Source organism: Idiotropiscis lumnitzeri, chromosome 6 (assembly GCF_059441095.1).
Source record: "Idiotropiscis lumnitzeri isolate Australia: NSW breed Sydney's pygmy pipehorse chromosome 6, RoL_Ilum_1.0, whole genome shotgun sequence".
Classification (NCBI taxonomy): Eukaryota; Metazoa; Chordata; class Actinopteri; order Syngnathiformes; family Syngnathidae; genus Idiotropiscis; species Idiotropiscis lumnitzeri.
Genome location: NC_142396.1, coordinates 8,259,281 through 8,284,316, shown reverse-complemented (window position 1 = coordinate 8,284,316; position 25,036 = coordinate 8,259,281). Strand labels below are relative to the sequence as shown.

The following is a 25,036-nucleotide window of genomic DNA, read 5'->3' as shown; positions in this document are numbered from 1 at the left end:
AGGAAACAAAAATCAAGTAAGAGAGAGACACACAGATGGGAAGAGAAAGAAAGGAGAACAGATGCAAAGTGTCGAGAAATTGAGCACAGAGGATGTTGGCGCATTTTGGAGGGGTAGAGGAGAAGAGAAGATAAGTCAATTAAGGTGAGGACAGACAGCAGCACTGTGACAGGACATTTCAGGACCTTATAAGAAGGAACAAGTCACCACCGTAAAGAAAAAGCTGATTCATAGAAACTTACAGAACAGTAACATTGTCCAGGGAAGGATATTAACGAACCTGAAACGAAACCCAAATTAAATGCTAATAATTATGGCACTCAGTAAATTGCAAATCTCTGCTGAGGCTGAACTAGCCATGTGTGTTTGACTACTTTCCCTTCATGGACCAGAGGGGGAAATTAACAATCAATTTCCGGGAATTAATTTACGGATTTATGTGGGATGAATAGAAGATATCCTTGAATGTTCTGAACTCCTGTTTCCATGTCAGCGTTGCACTGAGATGTACAATGATGAATGGAGGAAGTGCCTCGACTTGGCCCTCCACGGCTTCAAGATACGTTATGCCGCCGTAAGACTACATAATGGCAGCTTGACGATTTATCTTGGCGCGTCGTAGTCCGTGTACTGTGACATACGCAACGATTGGTCGTTTGGCGGCTCGGACGCCGGACGAACACCATAACGAAAGTCTGGCCCGTCTTGCCGCATAGTATGACATGACCGATGTCGTCCTTCGATTGGTTCTTCACCATTGACCAATCGGATGACAGTGCCATCCCATTTATGACGAGAGACTGGACGTGGCGCGCACATACAAACTATCAGAATGGCGAAAAAAAAGGAACAGACAGTAGAGAGGAAATATTACAGACCTGGACCAATGGATAGAATCTTGACGGAAGCACGCGACGATTGATCGGGGTCTGGTCGGTGACAGAATTTTAGTGTGACGTGCTAGTCTGGGAGATACTTATGTAACCGTAGCTAATTACTGTGGGCGAACACCACGAGGTCGCCTATGTCCTTAGCGACTTTTACCGATGCTTAGAGACAATTAGAAACATCCGCGTGAATGTTTGCAGATGACAGTTGGCGACTGTAAGCAAAGATTAGCAACTATTTGCCAATCCTTTTCGCCAGTTTGTGAATGTTTGAGACCTTTTGCAAACTCCTGGTAAAGTAGCAGAACCAACCCGATAAAAAGGGTGAGCAAACCTCCCCCAGCATTCAGATGTCTTCTGACGATGAGGAAGAGGAATGAACATGTTCTAAGTTAACATCAGGGGGTTTAACATCTGAAGGGAGTTCTTCCTCGGCGGGGGCATCGGCATGGGTGTGCACGACCTCCCCAAAAGTCCCCTGAGGAGTCTTTGCCTTCCATTTTGAAAGCGAACATTTTTCCATAAACCCTACTCTTAAAAAACTTTGAAGAAAAGTGACTTTGTGGCAGGGAATTAAAGACTTAACTTCACACAGAGATGAACTAATTAAGCCAAACTGTTAGTGAATAGTTAATGTGTGTTAATGGAAACTTTATTCAACACATTTCAAAGTAATATCCACGCAGCTGCACATCTTCACCAAACATGTCCTCCACCCAACATGGCTGCTGTCGACTTTGTCCAGAGTTCGGATTGAATTAAGCCTCATTACAAGGATCTGGACTAATTGTTTCTATTTGAGTGACATAGCGTCTTGAGGTGCTCGGTATGCGTCGCCGCTTTCTGGGTCACTGCTCTCTCGCCCGCCATGCTGCACTCCTCACACTTCACTATTCAGCCACACTTCCTCCCACAAATCCCGCACATCCCTATCCCCCTTCGTCTTAACCATCCTCCCTCCTCATCGCTCCGCGCCGCCTGTCACACACACCCATGCTTCTATAGCTTAAGCCGCTGATGCCACTACTGTACCTCCGCTTAGAAAATATGCCATGTGTCAGACGGCAGAAATATATCCCCCTTTGCTTCACAATTTTGCTTTTCTTACATGCAATTCAGAGCTTTTCTCCCAAAACGATTAAGCTGTTTAGTAATCTTTAGCTGCACATATATATCAGTTGTTTCCCACCTTTTCTGTCATCCGAGCAGACGATGGCACATCCCCGGTGATAATTTAACCGAAGATGTCCCATATTGCTCACGTAAAAAAATTTGAGGCTCTTATAAAAGTGGTAACCTAAATCTGTCCAATGAACTTTAACAACAAATGAAAACAGTTAAAGGATTAGAAGTGGCTGGATATAGTATGGCAACACAGATTTTGTTATATAAAGTACACGGTCTGTAGTAACGCTTCACATGAACGATACAGCGACTGACTAGCATTAGCATAAACTTTCCGTTGGGCATACTGTCAACTGACATTACACTAACCCAATTGTGATATTTTTTCCACAAAGATTATGTGGCTCGTCAAAATACAACAACCCCTAAATAATTGTTCAAAACACTTTTACCCGAATATTGACTGCATGTAGACGTAGTCATGGACTTTCCACTTGGGGATAATCATTGTAGAGTCAACTTCCTTTTTCATTTTTTCAATTCGGATCAGGAATCGCGGAACAACTGCCGCCGATTACAGCGGATTTTGCAGGGCAGAAATTGACAAACAACCTTTCATACTCACACCTATGGACAAGAAGGCAATGAAGGCTTTTACAATTCCGCAAAACACTTCAACTGATACTCTGAAGGTAAAGGAAGATGAAGCGAGATAGTTGGCAGACATTAATGACACCAGGACTAATCAATGATTCAGGGCAAAAAAATCAGTTGTAACTCCCGAGAGTTCCATTTGGTAAAACAACTGAAAGGGTAGACATCAAAGACCTTGACATGAACACTTGTTTATCAGATTGAAATTAACCAATTTGAACATTGGCTGGTCTATTACTGCATTGCTCTGTCAATCAATCATCTGAGGTGTTGCTATTACGGAGAAACTATAACAAAAATAACCTCTACCTCACATTTACGATGAGTTGACTATAACGAGGCAGTTCACCAATGACCTTGGTGCCTGCATGTGCTACATTGCTAATGCTCATTGAGCTCAAGGCATTATTAGTCCAGCTGTGTCACTCTCATACCCCCGCAGATTCTTAAATCTCAGATAAAAAAAAAAGGGCAGACTCATGTGAAAAAGACGATAGTAGCACAGAATCAGCGCAAAAGCACAAAGAAGATATTGTATGTTGTAGCTGGGCAATGTCCTTCCTCATGCCTTCATCACCCCTCCTCCCCTGCGTGACTCCATCCCTTTATGGCCTCAAGTAACAATATGTTGGAGACGTAATGCTCTCTGTTGACATAAGATCAATGCTTCAGCTGCTTAACCCTTACTCTTATACTGATGCGCAGTGACACATGGCCTGTGTGATGTGCCCTCACAGACGCATGCCAGCATCTTAGCAGCCCAAACATCAGCTCAGGTTTACTATTCGCATGAAAGTGAGCAAATGTCCCAAAAAGATTGTTTCCACAACTCATAAAATATGGATTAGGCCTACTTGTGTGTCACCCAACATGTAATAGTTATTTTAAGGGCTGGCACAGAAATGTATCATGCAATTATTGAGTGGGACTGTTTGAATATAAAATATAGAGATTCTCACTCACATCTCATGAATATTGTAAACTCATGGCACTGTCTTGTGCAGACAATTGCACACGACAGATTGAATTCTATCCAAGCAGATGTTACTGTTTAGCAGAGCATGCAGCGTAAACATTGAACATTTTATCATGGAATAAAGTAGCAGAAGTTGAAAGTTGCTGACCAGTTGCCATGCGTGTTGTGACATTTAATTTCATGTGAGGCAATAACGGACTATTGGCATATTGCGCAATAATTAACAATCTAATGCACTTCAACTCATTACTGCTAAGGCTGCTTGCATTAACATGTCCAAGTATTTCATTAATCACATAATCATTCAAGAGTTCATATTAGCATAAAATATACAAAAAAAGCACACCCATGCTCTTGCATGCAACAAAATCTCTGACACAAAATGTAATCTTCAGATCAGAGGGAGATCTATCCCGTCTCAGCCAAATGAGAGATGTTGATCCAGCTCCAAAACAATGATTGCAACCATCAACAACATTGAATTAACATTTATATTACAGATTTTTCAAACATGCCAACCAGATCCGTCAACATTAGCATGTTACGCATGAACACCAACAGAACTGACGATATCCAAATACATGATTAATGGTAATACGCTTTACTCGAAGTTCCAGTGCAATAATAATGACACTCTCACCCACCTTAATTAAATGCACATACATAAAGTCACTTTGCATAGTTTGACAGAAGATGTAATATCCTTCCCTGGATCTCAGATATAATTCAAAACACAATAAATCAGACGCGTCGACATATTGTACGGTAGACGTAAAGATTAGCGAATAATAATAACAGCATAGAATAATTGTGCCTTACATCCAAACTTATTTACACACACTTGCACTAATAAAACAGGCCTACGTCGAGGAGATTCCACAAACACGCTGCGGTAATTAAATACTCACAGGAAGGATTTGACGTCCAATCCACGATTCCGGATCTGGTCCATCATGTAATCCCAACTGCCCGGATTGGCACGCGAGCGCCCTCCTGCACCGCCTCCTCGATAGCGAGAGGCGCCCGCTCCTGCGGGGCTGCCCCGTGCGGCTCGCGGAACAGCTCTTTTACCTGCACCCCCGCCCTCACCACCACCGCCACCTGCCTCTCCTTTCCCAGCAGCCCCGCCCCCCCCGGGATGTCCAGGTGCTGGGTGTAACTGTCCCAAACTCTGGGATGTGGTGGGTGGATGGCCAAATCCAGATCCCGGTGGGTTCATGAGGGGCTGTTGGAGACTCTGCTGGCGTAGCAGCGTCCGGGGGCGGGTCGGCCCAGAGGGGATGTGTTCCAGAGTGGACGCGTAGGACAAAACTGGATCGCCAAAGCTGGGAGGGCAGAGGAGCAGGGATGAAAGAGAACGAGAAGATGGCCACGGCCGGCAAAGGACATGGTGATGTAAAGAGAAGGAGGAGTCAGAAGAGGAAGTAGGAGAGGTGTTAGGGCAAGAGGGGGAGAGTAGTTCAGAAGCGGATGTGCAGTGGAGGGCGACAGAACCATCAGAGGTGAGGCAAGGTGACAGAGGGCAGCAGGGAGTCACGGCAGAAACAGTCAGGTTGACGTCAGGATGGATTGGAAGTTCACCCACACAGGAAGTTGATGTTGGAAAGGGAGGAGAAGAAGTGGAAGGATGGGTGGGGAAGGAGTCAGAGGGTGGATCATGGGGAGTTGGAGAGAGGAGAAGGAGGAGAGAGAAGGAGAGCAACGTGAGGCAGCAGCAGTAACAGCAGTAGCAGAAATAGCAGTAGAAGGTGCAACCCGAGTGAGCGCCTTGGTCGCACGACGGCGTCAGCCAGCCGTGTGCCAGCTGTGTGCTCGCCCTGCGCGCCTGTGTCACGTAAAAGGGCAGCTTGCGTGTCTGCCCGCCATGAGGACGCTGCTTGCGTGAAAGAGTATTTCGAGGCGGTAGCGGTCGGATGCGTGGAGTCCGAACGGGCGCACGGCGTCTCTGCGACGTTTGGCTTGTAGCTTTGCAGCTTCCAGGCCTACCTGCTGAGGTTTTTTTGCTCTGATGAGAGATCCCCATTTTCCTCCGCTCACTAGTGAAAATTATCAGACAGCCTCTCATCCTTTCTCCTTTTGGGTCTTTTAAACTCTTGCTGCCTCTCTAGAGACATCTATCAGCCAACCAAGGCCTACATTATGTCTCCCTCCCTCTGTCAACTTCTCATTTCCACTCCCCCTTTCAAGATTGTCTATATTGGCACTGATGATTATGAAGCTGTGTGACATAAAATCTTACGTACACTTAAGTACTAAACTAATCTGCGCATTATATCCAAAACATAATTTATTTTTTTATGTCGACTATATATATCCTCAATCGTCAGCTGACTGCATTGCCCAGACCATCTGAATTGGGTCATGAGAGCTATTCACCCCAGTTTACTCTGCTTTGCATTACTTGACCCGACATTATTTTGCAATTTTAGTCTCCGGTGCACCGTTAATCTATTTAATGGCTGTACATAAAAGATAAAAGGGGTGATATGAGGTTGCGTCAAAATGAAAGAGGAATTAGAAACTGGTAGGAGTGGCCGGACATGCAAAGAGTAAGATGGAGAGGGTGATGATGGCGGAGAGTCTGAAAATGGGGTGCGAGACACAAACACAAGATACGGAGACTCTTATGGCTGCCCGAAAATAGAAACCAATTATAGAGAAGGGGGTAAAGAGAAAGGATGAGGGTGGGGGTGCTGAGCAGATGAAGGATGAGGTAGGGATGAGCGTGAATGCGTTGTGTTGGAAGAAAATCAGAAGGTGCCAAAGGAAGGTGCAAAAATCACGCCCAACAGAAAATTAACAGCCTTATATGAGCTGAATTTAGAGCCTCGGTGATGTCATACGTCACGGGAGAGCGAAATAACGCAGTCGACATTAACTCGACGTCAGATGGATGACGCATCATTTCAGGCATTGTGTGGAAGTTACACTTTTCTGTGTTTCATTTTAGTAGGAGCACTTGCAGGCAGTGCAGTCTCAATTTGGTTACATTGTGCAGTGGAGCTGAAATCTTGAGTCAGTGTGGTGTCAGCTCAAGGTTCACACCAAGATCTGCACCCACACGCTCACCTTGACACCTGAGCCCCACCTCGCTCCCTGCTGAAACTGACCTGCTTAGTCAGAACACTAAACATAGCTGCTGAGGATTTGTAACATGGGCAACAGACATTTCCTCTTTGCAGATCATAAAGACCGCCACGCAACAAGCTACGCGGGCCAACGCGACTGGACGATGGCGATCAAATGTCTGTCGGAGACTCACACCATGGCATACAAAATAATGTTCTTATCTTCAAACAATGTTTTGAGGCTGCACATACACTGTACACTTTCCAGCCCCCAAATGATGTCATGTTTCTGTTTTATAACAAGCACACATTTATTTGCGCAATTAATGAAAATTCAATTATGATTCTGATCACTACACACAACGATTACAAAATAAAAAGTGCTTATTATAGGCATTATTATTATTATTATTATTAAGATAACATTGTTAAAATAGTACTCATTTTACATTGGCTAATACTATGTTTAGTATACTTGAGTTCAAAATTGGAGCGTTCTATTGAAATTGTTTATTATAATGTTACAACAGTTTTGTGTAGAAAAGTAAACCCTAATGCATTGTTTCTTTATACAATGAAACCAATTTATATATTTGCACATTTTTTTTCTTTAAAATCACGAGCTTTATAAACAATCCAGTCCAAAAGAAACTTAAATAATTCTGAGGTCTAATTAAGAGTGGGGGAAAAAAAAAAACTACTGCAGTGAGATAATGGTTAACACAGTGGTGACTAAATAGTGCAAGAAGCTTAACACAAATCTGCTGAGATGCATAACGAAACATGTACGTAACTAGATGCAACTTTTCTACAAATATGTTTAAAAAAAAAGGGTTGTTGGGAATTCGAGTACGTTACGATCACAAAACACATATATACCATATATACTGTACTGGTTCAGCTTTACAGTGGTCGACTGAATCTCGCTTCATACCTGGGAAGGGAATTTTTGCTTTGAACCCTCACGTTATACGACATGGCATTTTTTTAATCGTTATAGCTACAACTGAAATCTCAAACTGTAGTTTTGTTGTTGCCGGCAGACACTTATGAAAATCATTTCCGAAACCCGGCACACTGCACGACAGTTCAGTCACGTTCCGCCTCACTGCTTGGTGCGCGGCAGGCTAAACTCACTTGCTGGGTCTGAATCCTCCAGACTGCACGTGGCCCTGGACGGCCTGCCATCTCCCGGCCTTCGCTCCCTCCGTCATCATGTTCTTCATGCTGTCACTGCGATAAGGCCCACCCCCATCATCCCCATGCCCAGTCGCTGCCCCCTTCTGACACCCTGACACTGCCCCACTAAGGGAGACAGACAGGATGCAGAGGTATGGCAGCAGAGAGAGGATACAGAGAGAGAGAGAGAGAGAGAGAGCAACGACAAGTAGAGGAGGAAAAAACACCAAAAAGCATGTGAGAGCAAGAGAGAGACACACATAGAACATACACACAGGAAAAGAGGTTGAGCAACCACATAGCTAACTAGGTGAGACACATTAGTAGAGTGTGTGAGGAGACAGCTTTCCAAGCCCGGTGAAAAGCAGGTAAATGAAAGGGGTCTGGAATCCAGTGTGTTCAAACACAGAAATAGGGAGTGGAAAGCGGGGGTGAGGAGAAGCATTTGCAGGGAGCCTGTGGAAGGTGGAAAACCAACAAGGTCACTCCGTCTGGGCTGAGAGGACCAATCTCACAGCTGCCAGCATTCACCAGCGGCAGCAGCAGTCTGTGGATGCTGGCCATTAAACTCTCATTCCCTCCTTCATTTATGCGTTCGGGGCTTGAGACGTGCCACTATACGAGGCAGTTCAATGGCGGCAACAAGAGCGATGCTTTGTAGTGGAGTGAAAATAATAGACCATTTTGCCGAGCCATTGGAAGTGAAATTTAGCTTAATAGTGTTCCAATAAAACATGGATCGCAATCTATTTCCAGATGTCAATACCTGATATATTAACTGCCATTTGATTACCACTGAGCAAAATTGAATAAGAAATGTGAAATCCACTAAATGGACAAAAGTATTGGGATGGAGCATGTTGAACATGATACGGGTTGCTGGATTGGATTACTATATATTAAAAAGATCCTTTCCTAATTTTGCAGTCAAAATCTAGATTTTCTCTATAGCTAATTTGATAACTTCATTATTATTTTTAATATGCATACAACACATTTAAAAACACACAGCCACATGCTGTTGAGGGCTCAGATAACAGCCAATCACGGCTCACGGAAGTGTTTTGGAACAACGACGACACGAGAAGTCACAGGGCAAGGTTGCTGGTCACGCAAAATAAGTACAGCGTTCCAAACCTCATCTGGCATTAAGTTCAGGGTGGCCTTACAACGACACAATGCCAGTGGAGTAGCTAAGGAAGAGGAGTGGACACATGTTGAAACGATACCAAAAGGTTTATTTTGGCTTGGATCGTCCAGGACTGCGTAGTTTTATTACCAAATCCAGTTGGCTCTATAGCGTACTTACTACACCATACAGCAAACGGGGAATAATTAAGACTTGACTTGAATGTTTACATGATTGTCAACTCAAACGATAGCTCGACGCTGTTTTAGGGCATGAGTATAATCATGAAAATTAAAAGCAGTGGTAATCAAAAATGAAGCAAATTAGTGCCCTCCGGTGACACGACTGCTTTTCATTAACATGCAGTCCTCCTGCGGAGGCAAAACATGAGGAGATAGATCCTGAGGTCAGGGAATGCTAATATTTGTCTTGCTTGCGTTTGAAGGTCACACTTCACTTTTGATTGTGACCAACTGACCTGAATGTGTACGTGGATAAGTCATCAATCACAACAACAGCATGGATGGCTCTGCAGGACCAACGGCCAACAGAGGAGACCTGGGCCTGCTTTATCGAGCTGAATGCAAGGAAAACAATGTCTCCCTGATATTAGAAGCAGGAAAATGTAAATGAATTTGGCCCATAAATCTACATGAGTATTTACAGAAATGTGGAGTAAAGTCAGGCATCAATCTCTTTACTGCCAAAGGTTCACTGGGAGTGATTTACCAGAGATATATAGCCGCATTATCCTTGACACTTGACAGTTCCACCCCTCTGATGTATCAGATTGATAAGATGAAGTATCAAATACAGTATAATACAGTTCAGTCTCATAGTGAATATGACAAATAACGGCCGTCAATCCAGCAATTTTTACAATTGTGTCATTGTCACTAGAGCCAAATAAATACACTGCAAAAGATTGAAAAAAAAATGAGAGATTGAGTTTAAAATGCAGTAATTCCTTAAAAATGAAGATGGATCTCACAGGATAGTGACCTATTCGATAAACGAGGCCCAGTGTCATTACAGAAAGCTGAAAGCTGCAGATCTCAAGGGAATTTTAAACAGGAAATGATATTGTAGCTGTCTGCTTGAAAATCATATAAAAGAACCGGTCTGAGTCAGGAGGTCATCCTCTGTCTCTCCTTATAATAACAAATTGCTGATTTCTTCAATTTTTCAATGCCAATATATTTTCTGCCGTGCTATTGAGAAAGAAATCCATTTTGCTTTTTTTTTTTTTTTTTTTCAGGGAAAATTGCCCATTACTATGAGTGGACAAAAGAATAACTGGAGCATAAAACAGCTTTATGGACAATAAATGCCAACCTTGAGGGTTATTTAAAAAAAAAAAAAAAAAAGAACTTCTCCAAAACATAAGCACCGCAGGTTTGAGTACAGATGGTTTACCGGGATCAGCAGCCATCATCTTCTGGTGGATTTTTAAGACATGAAAATCATGGAACCAGCACCTTCACCAGCACACTGCAGCCTCATCTCTCCAGGCCATTTAGCACACATTTCTCAACAGCTCCGCCTATTAAAAATGACCGTTCATTAGACAGTTTATCTGACAGATTCCTGGTAGCAGGAAATCTAAGCCCAGAGCCTTCGCACTGCCTGGAGGGAGATAAGTCTGACCTTGCTTGAGCTTTTACTGGATTCCAAACATGACTTTTATTGCGTCACGTAAAAACGCCTTATCTCCCGTGGTGACCGACAGTACATGCAGCTCAAGTGTTACGGTGTTAGTGTCGTTCACTTTCGAGATATAATGGGAGATCACAAGAAGGGCACAGACGAATGTCAACTACAGGTGATCGTTGACATCACACAGCAAACTGGTCTAACGGTCAACACTCCGCAACGAAAACAAACACAAGGAGCAGGGGGGATTAGAGAAGACAGGTAAAGTATATGCATCGTTTAGTTCAGAAGGCTATGAGGGTTGTCCGTCTCCATGGTTACGTTCCATGGGAGAGCGGTGAGAGGTTAGAGGTCAGGGGTTAGTATGACCGGCAGGGCTGTAGGGAGTGGAGCGGGCATCGGAACATGTGCCTGAGTGTTCGTTAATAGGTGACAGGGAGTGAGGAGGATCAGCAGAAAGGAACCAGAGGGAGTTGCAGGGTTGCGCTGCTTTGCTCTGCAGGAATAATCGGATGGCTGTAATGTGCGTGTATGACATTTTACCCACTCACATTTCCAGAGCAGATTATGAGTAATCATTAGTAACCATTTGTGCCCTCCAGTATGGTTACATTGGGTACATTTTTTTTCTTGTTGTTCCCACACTATAGTTCATGAAAATTGTATTTAACAATAACACTCAGCTTCGAAAGCAGCAATTTGTATTCATTTTGCAACGTATTAGAATATTCATACAGTGGCCTTTAAACCAAGCCTTTCTCCTCGTTACTCATGTGAAACAATTCTCTTGAACAACAAAAAATAATTTATATTAGAATCCAAATGTCGTCTAACAGGCACATTGAATGGGTTCAATTAGATGAGTGGGAAGTGGCGGTGACTGTGAAGCCGGGGGGATAGGGGGGGTAGGAATAATAGGGATACAGATAGAGGTCGGGAGAAGAGCAGGGAAGGAAAGGAAGGGAAAGGAGTGGAGGTGTCCCTGTCTCGTTACAGCCCTGCTCAAGGGTGAAGACTCTTACCAGTCTTGGACCAAGACTCACTTGAGTGTGAGGCGGGGGTCTCCATATGGGGCATAGGGAGAAATGTTAAGTACGAACTCCTTCGGCGGATAGGAGCTCCACCTCTGCTGCACTGTGCTGCTGTCATTGTTATTCCAAAAGTCTCTGTCTAGATCACTGCGGCCAAAGAGAAAGACAGGTCAGAGCAACACAACTGCGGACAGCCTTGGCACTAACCAACACTTTGCAACAAGCGTCCTTTCTCTGGAGATGATGCGAGAGCTTGTTTTGAGGGAGAGTCGGTCTAAGAGCTGCATGAAATGGGAGGCTGTTTTCCAGCCAGCCTGAATTGGAAGAGTCACCACAGCGGTTTGAAGGAGATAGGTAGCAAGGAAAGAGGAGCACAATAGCATGTAATGACGTTTCGTTCACCGAGCATGGCACCCATAATGAAACACATTTGAGTGAGCATTGCGACATCTGGATCCCTCCCCAGGCCCCCACACAAACTGTCAACATGAGAAGTAAGAAGACACAAATGCACGAGACATGTGGCGGAAAGATAAATCACAGAAGTAAAGGAGGAAAAGGTGAGCAGGATCACTGATGTCATACAAGTCACACATCAAGTGGTCAGAGGCAAAGCACAAAGAAGAGTTGGAAGCAGAGATGAACAACAGAGCACATCAATGCTGCTTGAGCCCGTAAGGAAGAGAGAAAATGGAAAAAAAAAAAGAAGAAGTCACCCAAAATCACAAAACATTCACATAACCATCTTTAAACCATTCAAGTGTGAAATAAAAGGGAAAGCGTGACATTCAGAAGAAACAGCAACTGCAGCATAAAAGAAGTGGCGATGAACAGGTTAAAAAGACATTTGTGGAATTAAGAATTGTACTTAGCATTACAAAGCTGACATTTTCCAGTATTGACCTATAGACTCAATTCATCAGAGGGAGAAAAGCACCTTGAAAATCATTTTGTTGCGTTATACTCTTGACAGTTTCACAGGAGGGAAAAAAAAAAATGAATGTCACCGCGCACACACGCCGCTTGTTTTATCAAAGTTAACACGGGCATGGCAAGCTGACTGCACTCAAGAAGCCATACGCGCAGTCACAGTTGACATGAGACAGATAGAATCTATAATCATTAAATCACTCAGTCTCCATTTAACATCTGCTTGATCGTACTTCTCGCAAGGCTTTTGAAAATGAACAACAGGCCTCTATTTGTGCCAGAATTAGTGTCAGTGTTTCAATTGAGAGACTTAAAGAGGAACCAAATGCAGCAGGTCATTATCACCAAACTATTCAAGCCCAACCAGTTACCAGGCACTTACTTGATGGCTTTCTTCTCCCCTCGCCCACGTGCTGAGTCTGGAGTATCTGCCGTTTCCACTCCCGGCTTATTTCTCTTCCCCTTCATCCAAGCGCAGGGAAAGGGAACAAAGTCATGGGAGAGAAAATAACAAGGTTAGTATGAGGTTGTCATTTTTGAAGCAGTGTTGATTTTTTTTTTTGGGGGGGGGGATTAAAGACGCTATCCCTATTATCTATTGAACACCAGTCCTTTACCCGATGGTCTCCTGATTATACTCATCTTAGTCAAATCAAATCTGCAGTGGAGTGCCATTTCTGGCTATGATTATCAATCGCAGCCACCCAGAAATTTCCATGGCAATTGCCTCTTTAAAGGTAATCGCCTGAGCACTGGAGAGAAGCGTCTGGAAAGTCCTGCTCCATTCGGATTTTAAACAGCTCGAGCATGACCTGCCGTTACCGGACAATTGAAAAGGTTCGGTATGCTGGGCGCATTCTACGAGAAAAGCTCATTAGAATCGAAAGTGTGTGGCCATCATCACAATGGAGGTAATCTCCATTGACATTTGGCTACATGGGAGGCAAAAAAGTCGAAAGCTGTGATACAGAGCGACTAAGAAAGGATTCTCTATTTTACAAACTGACTGTGAGGAACACACATGCGGAATAATATAAAAATAACGCAGGGGAATCATTGCTGTGTTGCTTGTTTTTGAGGGCACCAATTGCCGACATGCACCGCCTTGCACATCAGCTCAACGGTGAGTAACTTCTCTTGTCAAAATAACCTCATCTTCGGAGGATGACATCTATTTCGCTGCCTTCCGCAGCACATTTGCTCTCAGTTTACTTGGTATTATTACTTTCTCTTTATGGCTTCAAACAAAATGTGACAACTGACTGGCTTTTGTCAAGCACATTTTCACCGGAAATTTATCGCCCAGCCTTACTTACTGTCGCCTACACTTAATGCCTGTTAAAGTGACCAAGTGCCATGAGTCAGTGAACATTATCCACGTAACAAAAAGCATATTTACCTTTAAAGGTTCATAATAGTATTTAAAACCACCGGAAATGTCCATTGGAAAGGTTTGTGGATGTAAATAGGTCAGATCTGTGCACCAGTTTACAGTAAGATCTTAACTCTTGTCTGATCAATACACACTCTGGCAACAGGAGGTGCACTGATGAAGAAAGATTTGCATGCATTTGTTTGCCAGTGCTCCATGACGGCCACTCAAGTAAACACCAGCCCATCTTGAGTCTCCGTGAATGCACGCCTTAAGAGCCAAGCACTCAGCATTGTGCTTCTATATGAGTTTCTGATAGAGACCGAAATGACTCGTATCTATCTATGAATCATTCACAGACTACATCGGGATGCAAATAGCTCCTAAGCCCACATAAGATGCGCCAGGAAAACTGCTTGGCCCAGATAACTCTTGATATCATTTCAAACTGCATTTCACATCTTGAATACAGTAGCTTTGGACCCATTACAAAAGCGGTCACACCAAAAGCACAATAGCCAGGAGTATTTCCTCCTAATATCCTACAGGCGAGCTTTTGCGGGCTTGTCCTATATCACTCAATGTTGTCCTAAAAAATTCAGGACATTGGAAAGACAAAGAAAATGAGTGAGAGTCCACTGTTGAGAGAGTGAGGGAGCTAAAAATAGAAATTAGACTTGTAATAAATAAATAAATAAAGGTGTCAGCCAAAGGTAGAGGGGGAGAGGGGATACGAAAGGAGGGACAGGTGCGAAGTGACTGAGGCAGCGAGTGGCAGGCGGTCTCAAGTGGACTGGTGGTGAAAATAAGAACAGACTCAAACACGCAGCAGCGGCCACCGACTGTGTCCCGCTGCTTTCCTTTCCTTTCCACGAATCCACGTGCACGTACACACGCATGATGCAACAGTTCCAGAGGTGTCACCTTCTCCCTAATAAACACTTGTGAGCGCGCATGTGAGACGAATAAATGCTGCAGGGATGCGTCGCTTATGACAAAGCTCTTACGACATGCGCAATCCAGAAAATTCAGCTCAGCGCCCCAAATGAGAGTCAAAGCAAACCAAATGGAAGAGTGAGCAATTTCCCTCTAATCCTCCACTCAAAAACCCTTGAAAATACTTAAGTCTAATTTAAAGCTGCTACTTTTTTTTTGTCACATGACAAAAGGGAGATTCATGATTACAATGCCGCTTGGCTCTGAGCCATCAATTCAAAACACCTGAATGTGACGTAATGGCCTAATTGGGAGAGCCACTCAAATTGCAGCAAACTACACCAAACACGTTTTCATACGGCAGATCCAAAGCAAAGTCTGGCGAAGTAAAGGAAGACTGCCCGCAGTGATGATGAGCTTTTTTTTTTCTTTTTCTGAAGGCTCTAGACATGAGGGATGAAAAAAGCTAGCGTTCTGTCTGCATCAGTTGGCAGTGTTCTGCCCTCCAACACCCAGCTGTGTTTGTTTGAACCACGACAGCAAGAGTCCACACGCTCGCTCGATATTACACACATCGCACAGTCATTAGAAAAGAGTGATCGTTTGACTGTCAAAACGTTATTGTATGTTAACCAGAATTAACTTTGAATCATGTGATTCACACATTATCACAATCACGGACAATTCGTCGCAGAAAATGGTAATGGCTGGTCATTATCATACTAATTCATTTGACTTAAGCGCTGCAATTGTTGGTTTTCGCAACGACGCTGATTGGCCTCATTGCGAACCTCCTCCTGTGACTCCCATCATCCAAGCTGATCCCAAATAAAAAATAAAAAAAAGTTGCTCATACAATTGATTCAATGGAGCTGTGAATGTGGTCAGGTCCAATCTGGACTGCGCTCAGTTATGTCACGGATCAAACAGCACAGTGCTTGCAGAAGCAGCAGGCAAAAAGGCCTTCTGAATGCCAAATAGCCACTGCTGCCGAGACAGATGTTAGCAGCACCAACACTGACGTGTTCAAATCACACCTAACACCACCAACATGAGGAATCATTGCACAGAACCTGCAACTTCACAGTATGAATTCAATAGTCATTTGACCCGTGTGATGACTTTAAATTTTGTCAGCGCCAGACAGTCATGAATAACCATAAAAAAAAAATGTAGAGGCAAATTAAGATGCTGTGATAACCATTATGGATTACATTATTTTTTGGGGTTGTTTGACAGAATGTTAAAAAATTGCTTTTGTATGGCGCATATTTCATAAATAAACCATGAACACAGTTGATATTCCAGTTGAATATTTTCGGTTACTGCTATGGTGGAACCTTGTCCCACAAACGACCGTTTGACGAACAAATCGGGTTTACGGCTTAACTTAGCGAAGGAGTGTTGCCTCAGTTCACTGTCTATTTTTGGTTCATGAAGAGATTTGGTATGGCCACGGAAGGCTCGTTTTAGCTTTTTCTCTTTCCACGCAAGAATCTTTAGCTGCGACAGCCGTGCATCGCAGGTTTCCATTTTTTTTTCTTTTTTAAATTAGCCCGCAGTATGGCTCCATAGAAAGTGAAACTTGTTCATGAAAGTGTTAATTGGAAGCATAAACTGTTGAAATACACAAAGGAAATAAAGCTAAATATGAGTATGTTGTGATCGCACTGCACAGTTTGAGATGAGACCATCTGTATTATTTTAATAGTTACTATTAAATCAAATTTGTATAATATTTGTAAATAAAATTGTATTGTACTTTTCTATCAAATTTGTATAGCACATTTCTCAACAACAAAAGGACAAAGGTTTTCCCTTGCTGCAACAAAGTGGCGCTAGCTAGCAACAGATTGCTAGCATGCTCAAAAAGGAGGCATTAGTCTCAGCCAGGCCGTGCGACCCAAAATAGCGGCGGGGAAAGTACTCAAAAGCACTGTCCACCGTGTGTTTTCTATGATTTCTATATTCTACTGTATAAGTTTTTTAATGACATACTTTCAAAAACAAGATAAAAGTTATTTTGTTCAGAGTCAGAATGCAACAACAACCTGTATCACCATACTTTGAGAAGAAGCTGTCTTCTGGCTTATCACATTTAATCAACACAGCTTCAGCAAACACACCAAGAAAGAAGAATGTGTGAGCCCTAGAAGAAAAAAGAAGAGAAAGAGGAAGACTGCGAATCCGACACTGAAGAAGAAGACGTTAGACGCACGTTATGGTGTATGGAACACGGCGGAAGGCAGCCCAGGTGGCAGCGATACACTCGTGTCTCGCCTACAAAGAGGGCACAAGGGCAGAAGTGTGGGAGTTTTTCATTTTTTGAAAGATGACAGATGGGAAATTAATTCAGGATAGTTACTCAGTATATAGAGAGTGTGGAAAAATTGGAGCCGCAATTGGCGGGGCGGGCAAGACGTCAACTCTTGGGAGTCAAAATTTGGAAAGAAATGAATTTTGTTGTTGCTGTTTACAATTTCTGAAGCGGGGTCAACAACCTTTTGGAAACTGAGAGCTAATTCATGGCTACTGATGCACACTTTTGAAATGAATTTGCTCAAACCACCTTCAATGATATGTATTAACTCATATTAATATTTAATGATATTCATGTACTGTATGTGAGAGACTGATCATATTTATGAATTCTCACAAGAAATGATCAATAAGCAACACTTGATTTGAAAAAATGTCTGAAAGTGTTCACATTTTCAAAAGATCACCAATTTGACACTCCTAGAAAATCACAATGTCCCATCACTTGTAAGCTATTTTCAAATCTTTTCATAGCTGAAATCAGCACCTAATAAAAAAATGACCAGCACCCTGGAATGGATCGTTTTCAACCTTTAAGGTTCCAATAAGTGGTGACAGTCTTTTTTTTTTGTTTTTGCCAACAATTTGACAAAACTACGTATGTTAACTTATGCATCTGGTGCTGCCTTTAAAAAGTACACTATCATCTCATTTATTTCTATATATAGCACATAGTGTAAGGAAATGATGGAGGATTGAAGCGCTTACACAACAGGAAGCAATGTGCACGAAGGACGTTTCAAGACCGATGCAAGGAGTTTTAAAATAAAACCTTTTGCACTGGTTGCCAAAGCTAAAACACCGAAAGCAACACTTACTCAAAATGTCTTGTCTATTAACCTATGAATCATAAGCAAAACTGGCATGGGCCTCCTGACAAGTGACACGTGACGCTGCGGGCAAACATTTGCTCTTATGAAAGCTGACACCGTCAAAGAGTACACTCGGACTTTTGGAGAGAAAAAAAAGAAATTGAGGATGTGGTGTGCAATCTGGCTAGAACATTCCTCCTGCGTGAACAGCAAAACCTCGATAATATAAGGCATGCAAATTACAGTACGTTTAGATTCTAATGATAAGTCCAGGGAATACGGGCTTCCTAAAGAAAAGAGATCAAGGGAGCCCGGTTTGTGTGTCTGCTAAGCCTTCATCATCTGTGTCAGGGGTAATGAATGCGTGTTGAAATTGGCCACAAGAACAGAACATGCTACATACGACAATATTGTATAACACGGGCGGCTGATTATCACAAGAAGTAAGACTACAATGCACAATGTAATGACATCCAAAAGAAAATACTGTCAACAAATATGTGGCATCTTGGTACCAAGGAACTAAGTTGAAGCAAATTTGCAAACTAAATTGTTTTTTGTAGTTCAGTGAAAAAAAATGCCAATTTCCACTTTTCCAAGAAGCAAAGTCCTTGTGTGTCAACTTTGGTTTTCGTCGCTACGGTCGCCATTTTAGAAATGGGCTGGAAAGGGTGACACAAGTGTCATGCGGTGAGGGGTGCAGAAATTTATTCTGAGAGTGCGGTGTTCAGAAAAGCAGAAAACACTCAGGTACTTCTGAACACACCCGAGAGCACGGCCACAGGGCTGCTGCCATCTTCTGGAGAAATAGAAAAAAGCTTTTATGTACATGTGCATTTTCTCTCGGTCAACAGTGCTGAGGGGCCGCACATTATTCTTTTTATGTCAGAGGCTGTGGGTCGCAATTGTCCCCCGGGTTTGACTTTGGATATGGCTGATTGAAAAAAAAAAAAGTAGTAATTGGCCGCCATCTTGTGTGAACCTGGTGCCAAGGAACTAAGTTGAGATAAGTTGAGGGGCACCCCGTATGTACAAAACAATGTAAATAATGCGCCCTATTTTCGTTTCATTTCATTCAGTGCAACTCTCGCGCAAAGTGCAGTCTCACTGCACATGGGGGCATTTTCCAGCAGTAAAATTGGATGTAACGGGCGGTTGCGCCTTTGTGCACGCCACTATAGGATGAAACGTGTTCCACGCCAATCCTCAATACATCCTACATTTGTATCAAAATCATGGCAGCACAGAGAATAAAATTCACAAACACGCTGAACTAGAACATTGCCCCGTCACAAAAGCGCAGACTTCTTTCTGTCACCAAATTAGCTAAAGCATCTGGTGCGAGGCTGCTTCGTGGACGGGCACGCCCAGACAGGCGCAACATGCCCCAAACATGCTAGACTTGCGCGGGGACAAAAAATGAAATTCCACCCGAAATAGATCACCACGTATTAGCTAGCATGTCACACGTCTGACCACATCTGAAACAAGCTAGGCTAGCTGACACATTCAGAGCTAGTAACAGGTGTAAAATAATCTGATTGACAGAAATATGAATTGGAGAATAACTAAACAAGGGAACATGTGTTGAACATCCATGTCCTACAATTTTGTCATGAGTCTAGGAATTACCTTGCTTACTTCAGACACACGATGAGAGCTAATATGAGGATCGAGCGCCACACTGGCTCTGTAACTCTATGAAAAAAGACTCCTCTGTCTTCCACAGTGCATTCTAAGACTTGTAGTTAATCCTTTTCGGATTGCCGGAAAACACGAGCTAATGGTCCATAAAAAACACATTTTCTCGTGAATGGAAGTTGTGCCATTATAAGCTGTTATTGGGGTTATTCGATTGAAAAAAAAATGGTGCTAAATCAAATAATAAATAAAATATGCCTATGATTTGGCGAATTCTTGCCAAATAAATAGCAATAGTCCTCTTGTTAAATTAACACTTTGCTTGGACATTGTCAAACAGAAACAAGCGTTACGCTAGCTTTAAAAGGCAGATTTAAAAAAAATATATACTAATCTTGTATTGGACCTTTAGAGTGTACACGGTTATTTATTGTTGACTAAAGTGCATGTTGATAAAAGGATCTGTCTGCCACAGCGTGGCAATACATTCAAAAGGGATTTATGCAACATGCCAATCACATCGTTATCTAATGTAGTAAAGAAAAACATTATAAAACTTAAAGGGTGATGATATCACACGAAATGGAGACAACACTGATGACACCTACAGTATGTTATAAATTATTGTGCATCACTCCCATTTATCACAGTTCCACTTACTAGTGCATGTAGCGGGAAGGGCTTAATGTGCCTTCACACCAGTGAGAAGCTGACACTTACTCAACCAAAGTGGTCTAAAGACAAGGAGCTTAATCGACAGCTACTATGTTACCCCCTCCGCCGCCACCTCGCACCTAACCAGAGTGCGATGCACTGATCCGAGAAGAAAGTACGACATCATCCTGTGCGTGCGCATGCGCTCGGCCGGCGGATCACACGTCGCCTCATCCCGTGCAGCTTCTGCTCTGTCGGGTCGCTGCCGCTGCTACTCCGACAGGACTGTCACAAGCTGGAAATAAGATCCATTTACAACAGAGCTCCCGGAGAGGGCCGCAGGGACTTTTCTAAATAGCTGGCCGCTCGACTAGCTCACTCCGCAACAGGAAATCAGGAGCCATTCCCTGCTCCATTTCCTTCCAGGTGGAATATCTCATATAACACGTTTCAGGGAAGGAAACAAGAAGGGACAGTATGCCGCTGAGATCATTACCCTCCTGCTTTTTATACGCGATAATGGTGTAGCTAATCTAGTTAAAATCCCATTACGGGAGTGTCTTTAATGCAAACATTATGTAGAGAAGCTTGTTGTCTGCAAGGCCTGCGAGGGTGCCGAGGCCTGCCATCTGTGCAGCAATAAGTTTCACAGCAATGCAGCGGTGAACTGCTTAACCGTTGCTCTTGTCGGTCAGTGTAGTTGTTTTACAACGCGCTTTGAGTCAACTAACCACTAATGACGTGTTTTGGGCATTTTGTCTTCCAATCAGCCAATTTACAGTGGGCTTTCAATTTGTTGGATGACAAGACAAGGCTTCATACATCTGCGTGGGGCTGTGAGTATGAAAACAAGATGGCGGTGGAGGATAATAGCATAGCATTTTGCCTAGCTAGCTTTGGCAATTCCAATCACCACTTGGCTTTAAATATTCACTGACGTCTCTGTGTCGTGCCGTGTGGATGTAAAAGTGGGTCGAAATATTTTACAAAAAATGAGACCGGCTAGTTTCAAATAACGTATTTTAAAGACCATAAGCCGCTACTTTTTTCCTAGATTTTGAACCATGCGGCTAATACAACGGTGCTGCTTTTCTGTGGATTTTTTACGGGCTCTCGATTTTTTTTCTCTTGGGTCTGTTCTGTTTAATTAGCAAAGTTGTTGCCGTGTTAAAAGGCACTGCTTTAACAATCTGTTTATGTACCTTTATGTACAAAATTGTTCTATACATGCAGTAAACAACTCGTTTTTTTCAACATAGAAAACTGTGGCTTAAAGCCTGGTGCTGCTTGTATATTGTTTTGTTTTGTTTTTTTTTTCAAAAAAGAGTTGCTGCAGCTTATATGCGGGTGTGCCTTATAGTCCGAGCGATACGGTACAATAAAAGCATACGTCAAACTGAAACAGTGAAACTTTAAGCCCGCATATCCTGTCTTTGCAACATGCTATTATTTGGAACACAAGATGAGACGGACCAGTTTGTTGAACTGAACCTTGCTCAGGACACCCACTGATTACTATTAGCAAAATGGTGAGATGTATTTTAATCATTTATTTTTATTTATTTCTATGTCGTTCCATCAAAAATGTGCAAAATCCTGCTGACCGCTTTACTGTGCCAAAAAAAAAATGTTATCGATTTGGACCTGACTTTCATCACATTAGCGTCAACTACAAAAATTCTTTATTCGATCAACTCCGAGGAGGTTGCGGAGCTCCAAGTTGAATGAAAAGTCCAAAAAAAGTTGTGACATGCTACTCAGACTGACTGATAAAGTGTTGCCTCCCTTTTAATCAATCACATTTCATAGCACATAATCCCAATGATGTGCCCTTAACGGAGGTCAGTGCGCTCAATCTTTGTTGTCGTCTAACAGAAGCTGTGTCAGCATACTTGGCTAATATCGTAGCTGCTTCTGGGAATGAATTACAGTCCCGAAGCCGCTGTGGTTTTTGGAAAGTGACGCAACAAGGGGCCCGCATTTGTCTAACAAGACGTCACTCCAATGAACATGTTGTGCATCATTATTTTGGATTAGGGAATCCCGGAAATGTTTGCACGCTTTGCTATTTTCTAAATAAATTACCCTTTAAAGATTTAAATCCACAACACAATATGACATTTAAGCATCTCAGATTAATAAAGCTTTTTGTTGAGCTACTAATGTGGCTGGGAGAAACATTTTGTGTGCGTGTGCATGGGCACATACACTCACCAGCTTGCGTTGACACCAACCGCAGACGCCACAAAGAGCCACAAGCCAAACAGCACACACTGTGACTGCTAGGGAGACCAGGAACACACTGAGGGACACCGAGCCTGAGTGAACAAACACACAAACGCACGCACAGAGTGAAAGAGTCAACAAGGGCACATTTGCATTCATTAGATTACATGTGTTTGCATGAACTGCAATGTGTTGTTTAGAAATAAAACGCATTATCATGACGGTGGAAGTAAAGTTGTGAACAGTGATACGTGATGGAAACGTACAACAAAGGTGACTCTTGCTTCAATACAGTTTGAAGAGAATCAATGCGAAGCACTTTAATAGAGCAGTGGCTGTAGACATTGTTTTTGTTCCTTCCATGGAGATGGTTGTGTACCGGCTACCAAGCACATTTTGGATAGCAGCTGCTCAAGTTCAAAAAAGGTCCCAATCACCAAAATAATTTGATTTAAGGAAACATTTTTATGTGTTTCTGTTGCCACAATCAACAATCAAGTCAATAAAACAACAGGAGGAAATTATAGTGGAGATAAAAATTCTACACACCCCTGTTAAAATGGCAGGTTTTTGAGGTAAGCAAAAATAAGACTAAGTTAAATCATAAAACCTGCTCTTACGCAATTTACACGACAACAACTTTTTATAAACGGGGGTGCGGATGTGTTCAGAATTAAGCAATCAAATATTTATAAGCATATTTATATTTCCGGAAAGGAGTTAAAAAAAATGCTCCTTAAATACCAAAACATTTTGGCTGGAATTGATGACAGAAGGTCATTTTTATTGATTTATTTTTTAATTAATTGAAGAAAAAAAGCATACGTGCCGCAAGAAAAATGGCATGTTTTTTTTCCATCCAGGGCAAAAGGGCAGGTGCTGGAGCACCACCTAATCTAAAAGTAGCATCAACATGGCTACATTCTTGCTGAAAACATGAGAAAGTTTTCTTTTCTACATTCAGGGGAGTGTTTTTTTTTCATTGTGTGTCACACAACAACCATTTCCAGGGAGCTGATTTTACGCCACAGTAGTCCATCTCGCCAGACGCTGTGACAAAGCTACGTTGCGCCTGCTCCCGCCAGGTTTAATTGAAAAGCAGGCAAGCACTGCTGCCATTTTAACATTCTGTCATAAGCAGGCGAAAAATACAATCTCATGGCTTTACCCCCCCCCCCCCCTCCAAAGCTTGAGCATTTCAATACCTTTCCAATAGGAGCTGAAGCCAGGCATCACTCAGAGGCGCCCACATCACAGTCATGTGTCACGGCTAGTTAACTGACAGGCCGCAAAGCAAAAGGAGTAGTCAGAGAGGCTGACAATACAACATAGCTCATGATTAATGGGTATCAGTGGAGGTGCAGCGAGAAATATCGAAGAAAAGACATATCTTGCACTTGTCTCGATGTGTGAGAGCACTCACAAATGCACCTGAGTCACGCTGCTTTTCAAAATGAGCGGATCCACCCCGGCGAGCTATTTAACCAGCTCAATGGCCTTTACTTGAGAGAACAGGGAACTTAAAGCCTCATTGAGCTTTGATATTTGCACAGCAGGGGGGAGATGCTAATGTATTCAAATTTGTGGGTGCCTTTCTAACATTCCTTATACCCAAATATATGACGATAAGCAGGTGTCAGGATGCATTTCCACGCCGCTGAGTGACAAACGCCCGCACTGTGCCTTCAATAAGTAGATTTGTTTTCTCCCCAGTCGCTGTCTCCTCGCCTTTCCCTCGCTTGTCACAGCTGGCCTTTTCATCCCGTCATATCTTTGTCTTCCTCTTCTTCCCCACCTCCGAGTGTCCTCTGGGAAGGGAGGAGCACGGCAAGGAGGAGAAGTGGAAGGTAAACACGTTTCATATGGAAAACCAGGATGGGATCGACATCGGATCGCAGAGCCTACCGTTGGCTTCCGGCTACAGCTTTGAGGTCAATGGGACACCTGAGGCCGAGTGAAGTTGGAATGTGCACACATCCACACACTAACACATACGTGCACATACACAAGGAGCAGCTGGAGAGAGCAAACACCAAATAACAACTTGATGACGACTCGACTTCTTGCACTGCACATTCCTTAAAAAATAAAGTCTCAACACAAATGGCAGCAAAATGAAGAGGGAGAAAGCTGAAAGATTTGAGGTCATAAATGGAAAAATGGCAACTTAGATGTGAGTGCACAAGCAATTGTGTGAAAAAAAACGTAAATTATATAACTAGAACATTGGACATCCATCCATCCATTTTCTATTGCGCTTCAAGCTGAGTAGTAGATTTTAGGCGATAAGTGAGATATACTCAGGACAGATCACCAGCATATTGCAGGGCACTTATAGACAAACAACCATTCGCATTTATGGGCAATTTAGAGGGTCCAGTTAACTTAAGACGATAATTTTACAATTTGGGAGTAAGCATCGGGAGAAAACCATGCAAGAATAA

General features: G+C 42.8%; 2 protein-coding genes across 4 annotated transcripts in view; both read right to left on the bottom strand.

Moving 5' to 3' along the window:
* LOC148335057 (synaptotagmin-7-like) overlaps positions 1 to 7,954 on the bottom strand; it is a 45,116-nt gene extending 37,162 nt beyond the window's left edge. For 2 of the 3 annotated variants that reach the window (XR_015844012.1, XM_088297710.1), the window contains exon 1: positions 4,551 to 6,740. Coding sequence is in view for 2 of the 3 variants with exons in the window: in XM_088297710.1 (XP_088153836.1) it covers positions 4,551 to 5,707 (1,157 nt within the window). In the remaining variant the exon portion in view is untranslated. Of the gene's footprint in view, positions 1 to 4,550; positions 6,741 to 7,847 lie in introns of those variants that run through there. The other variant, XM_088297711.1, reaches the window with a different exon arrangement.
* A 74-nt stretch (positions 7,955 to 8,028) lies between these two features.
* The window catches only part of LOC148335056 (synaptotagmin-7-like), a 54,476-nt gene continuing 37,468 nt past the window's right edge, over positions 8,029 to 25,036 (bottom strand). Inside the window, exons 2-4 of the mRNA XM_088297721.1 lie at positions 22,581 to 22,684; positions 13,015 to 13,094; positions 8,029 to 11,849 (exon numbers count right to left, since the gene is read on the bottom strand). Coding sequence (XP_088153847.1) covers positions 11,711 to 11,849; positions 13,015 to 13,094; positions 22,581 to 22,684 — 323 coding nt within the window. The 3' untranslated portion in view covers positions 8,029 to 11,710. The remainder of the gene's footprint in view (positions 11,850 to 13,014; positions 13,095 to 22,580; positions 22,685 to 25,036) is intronic.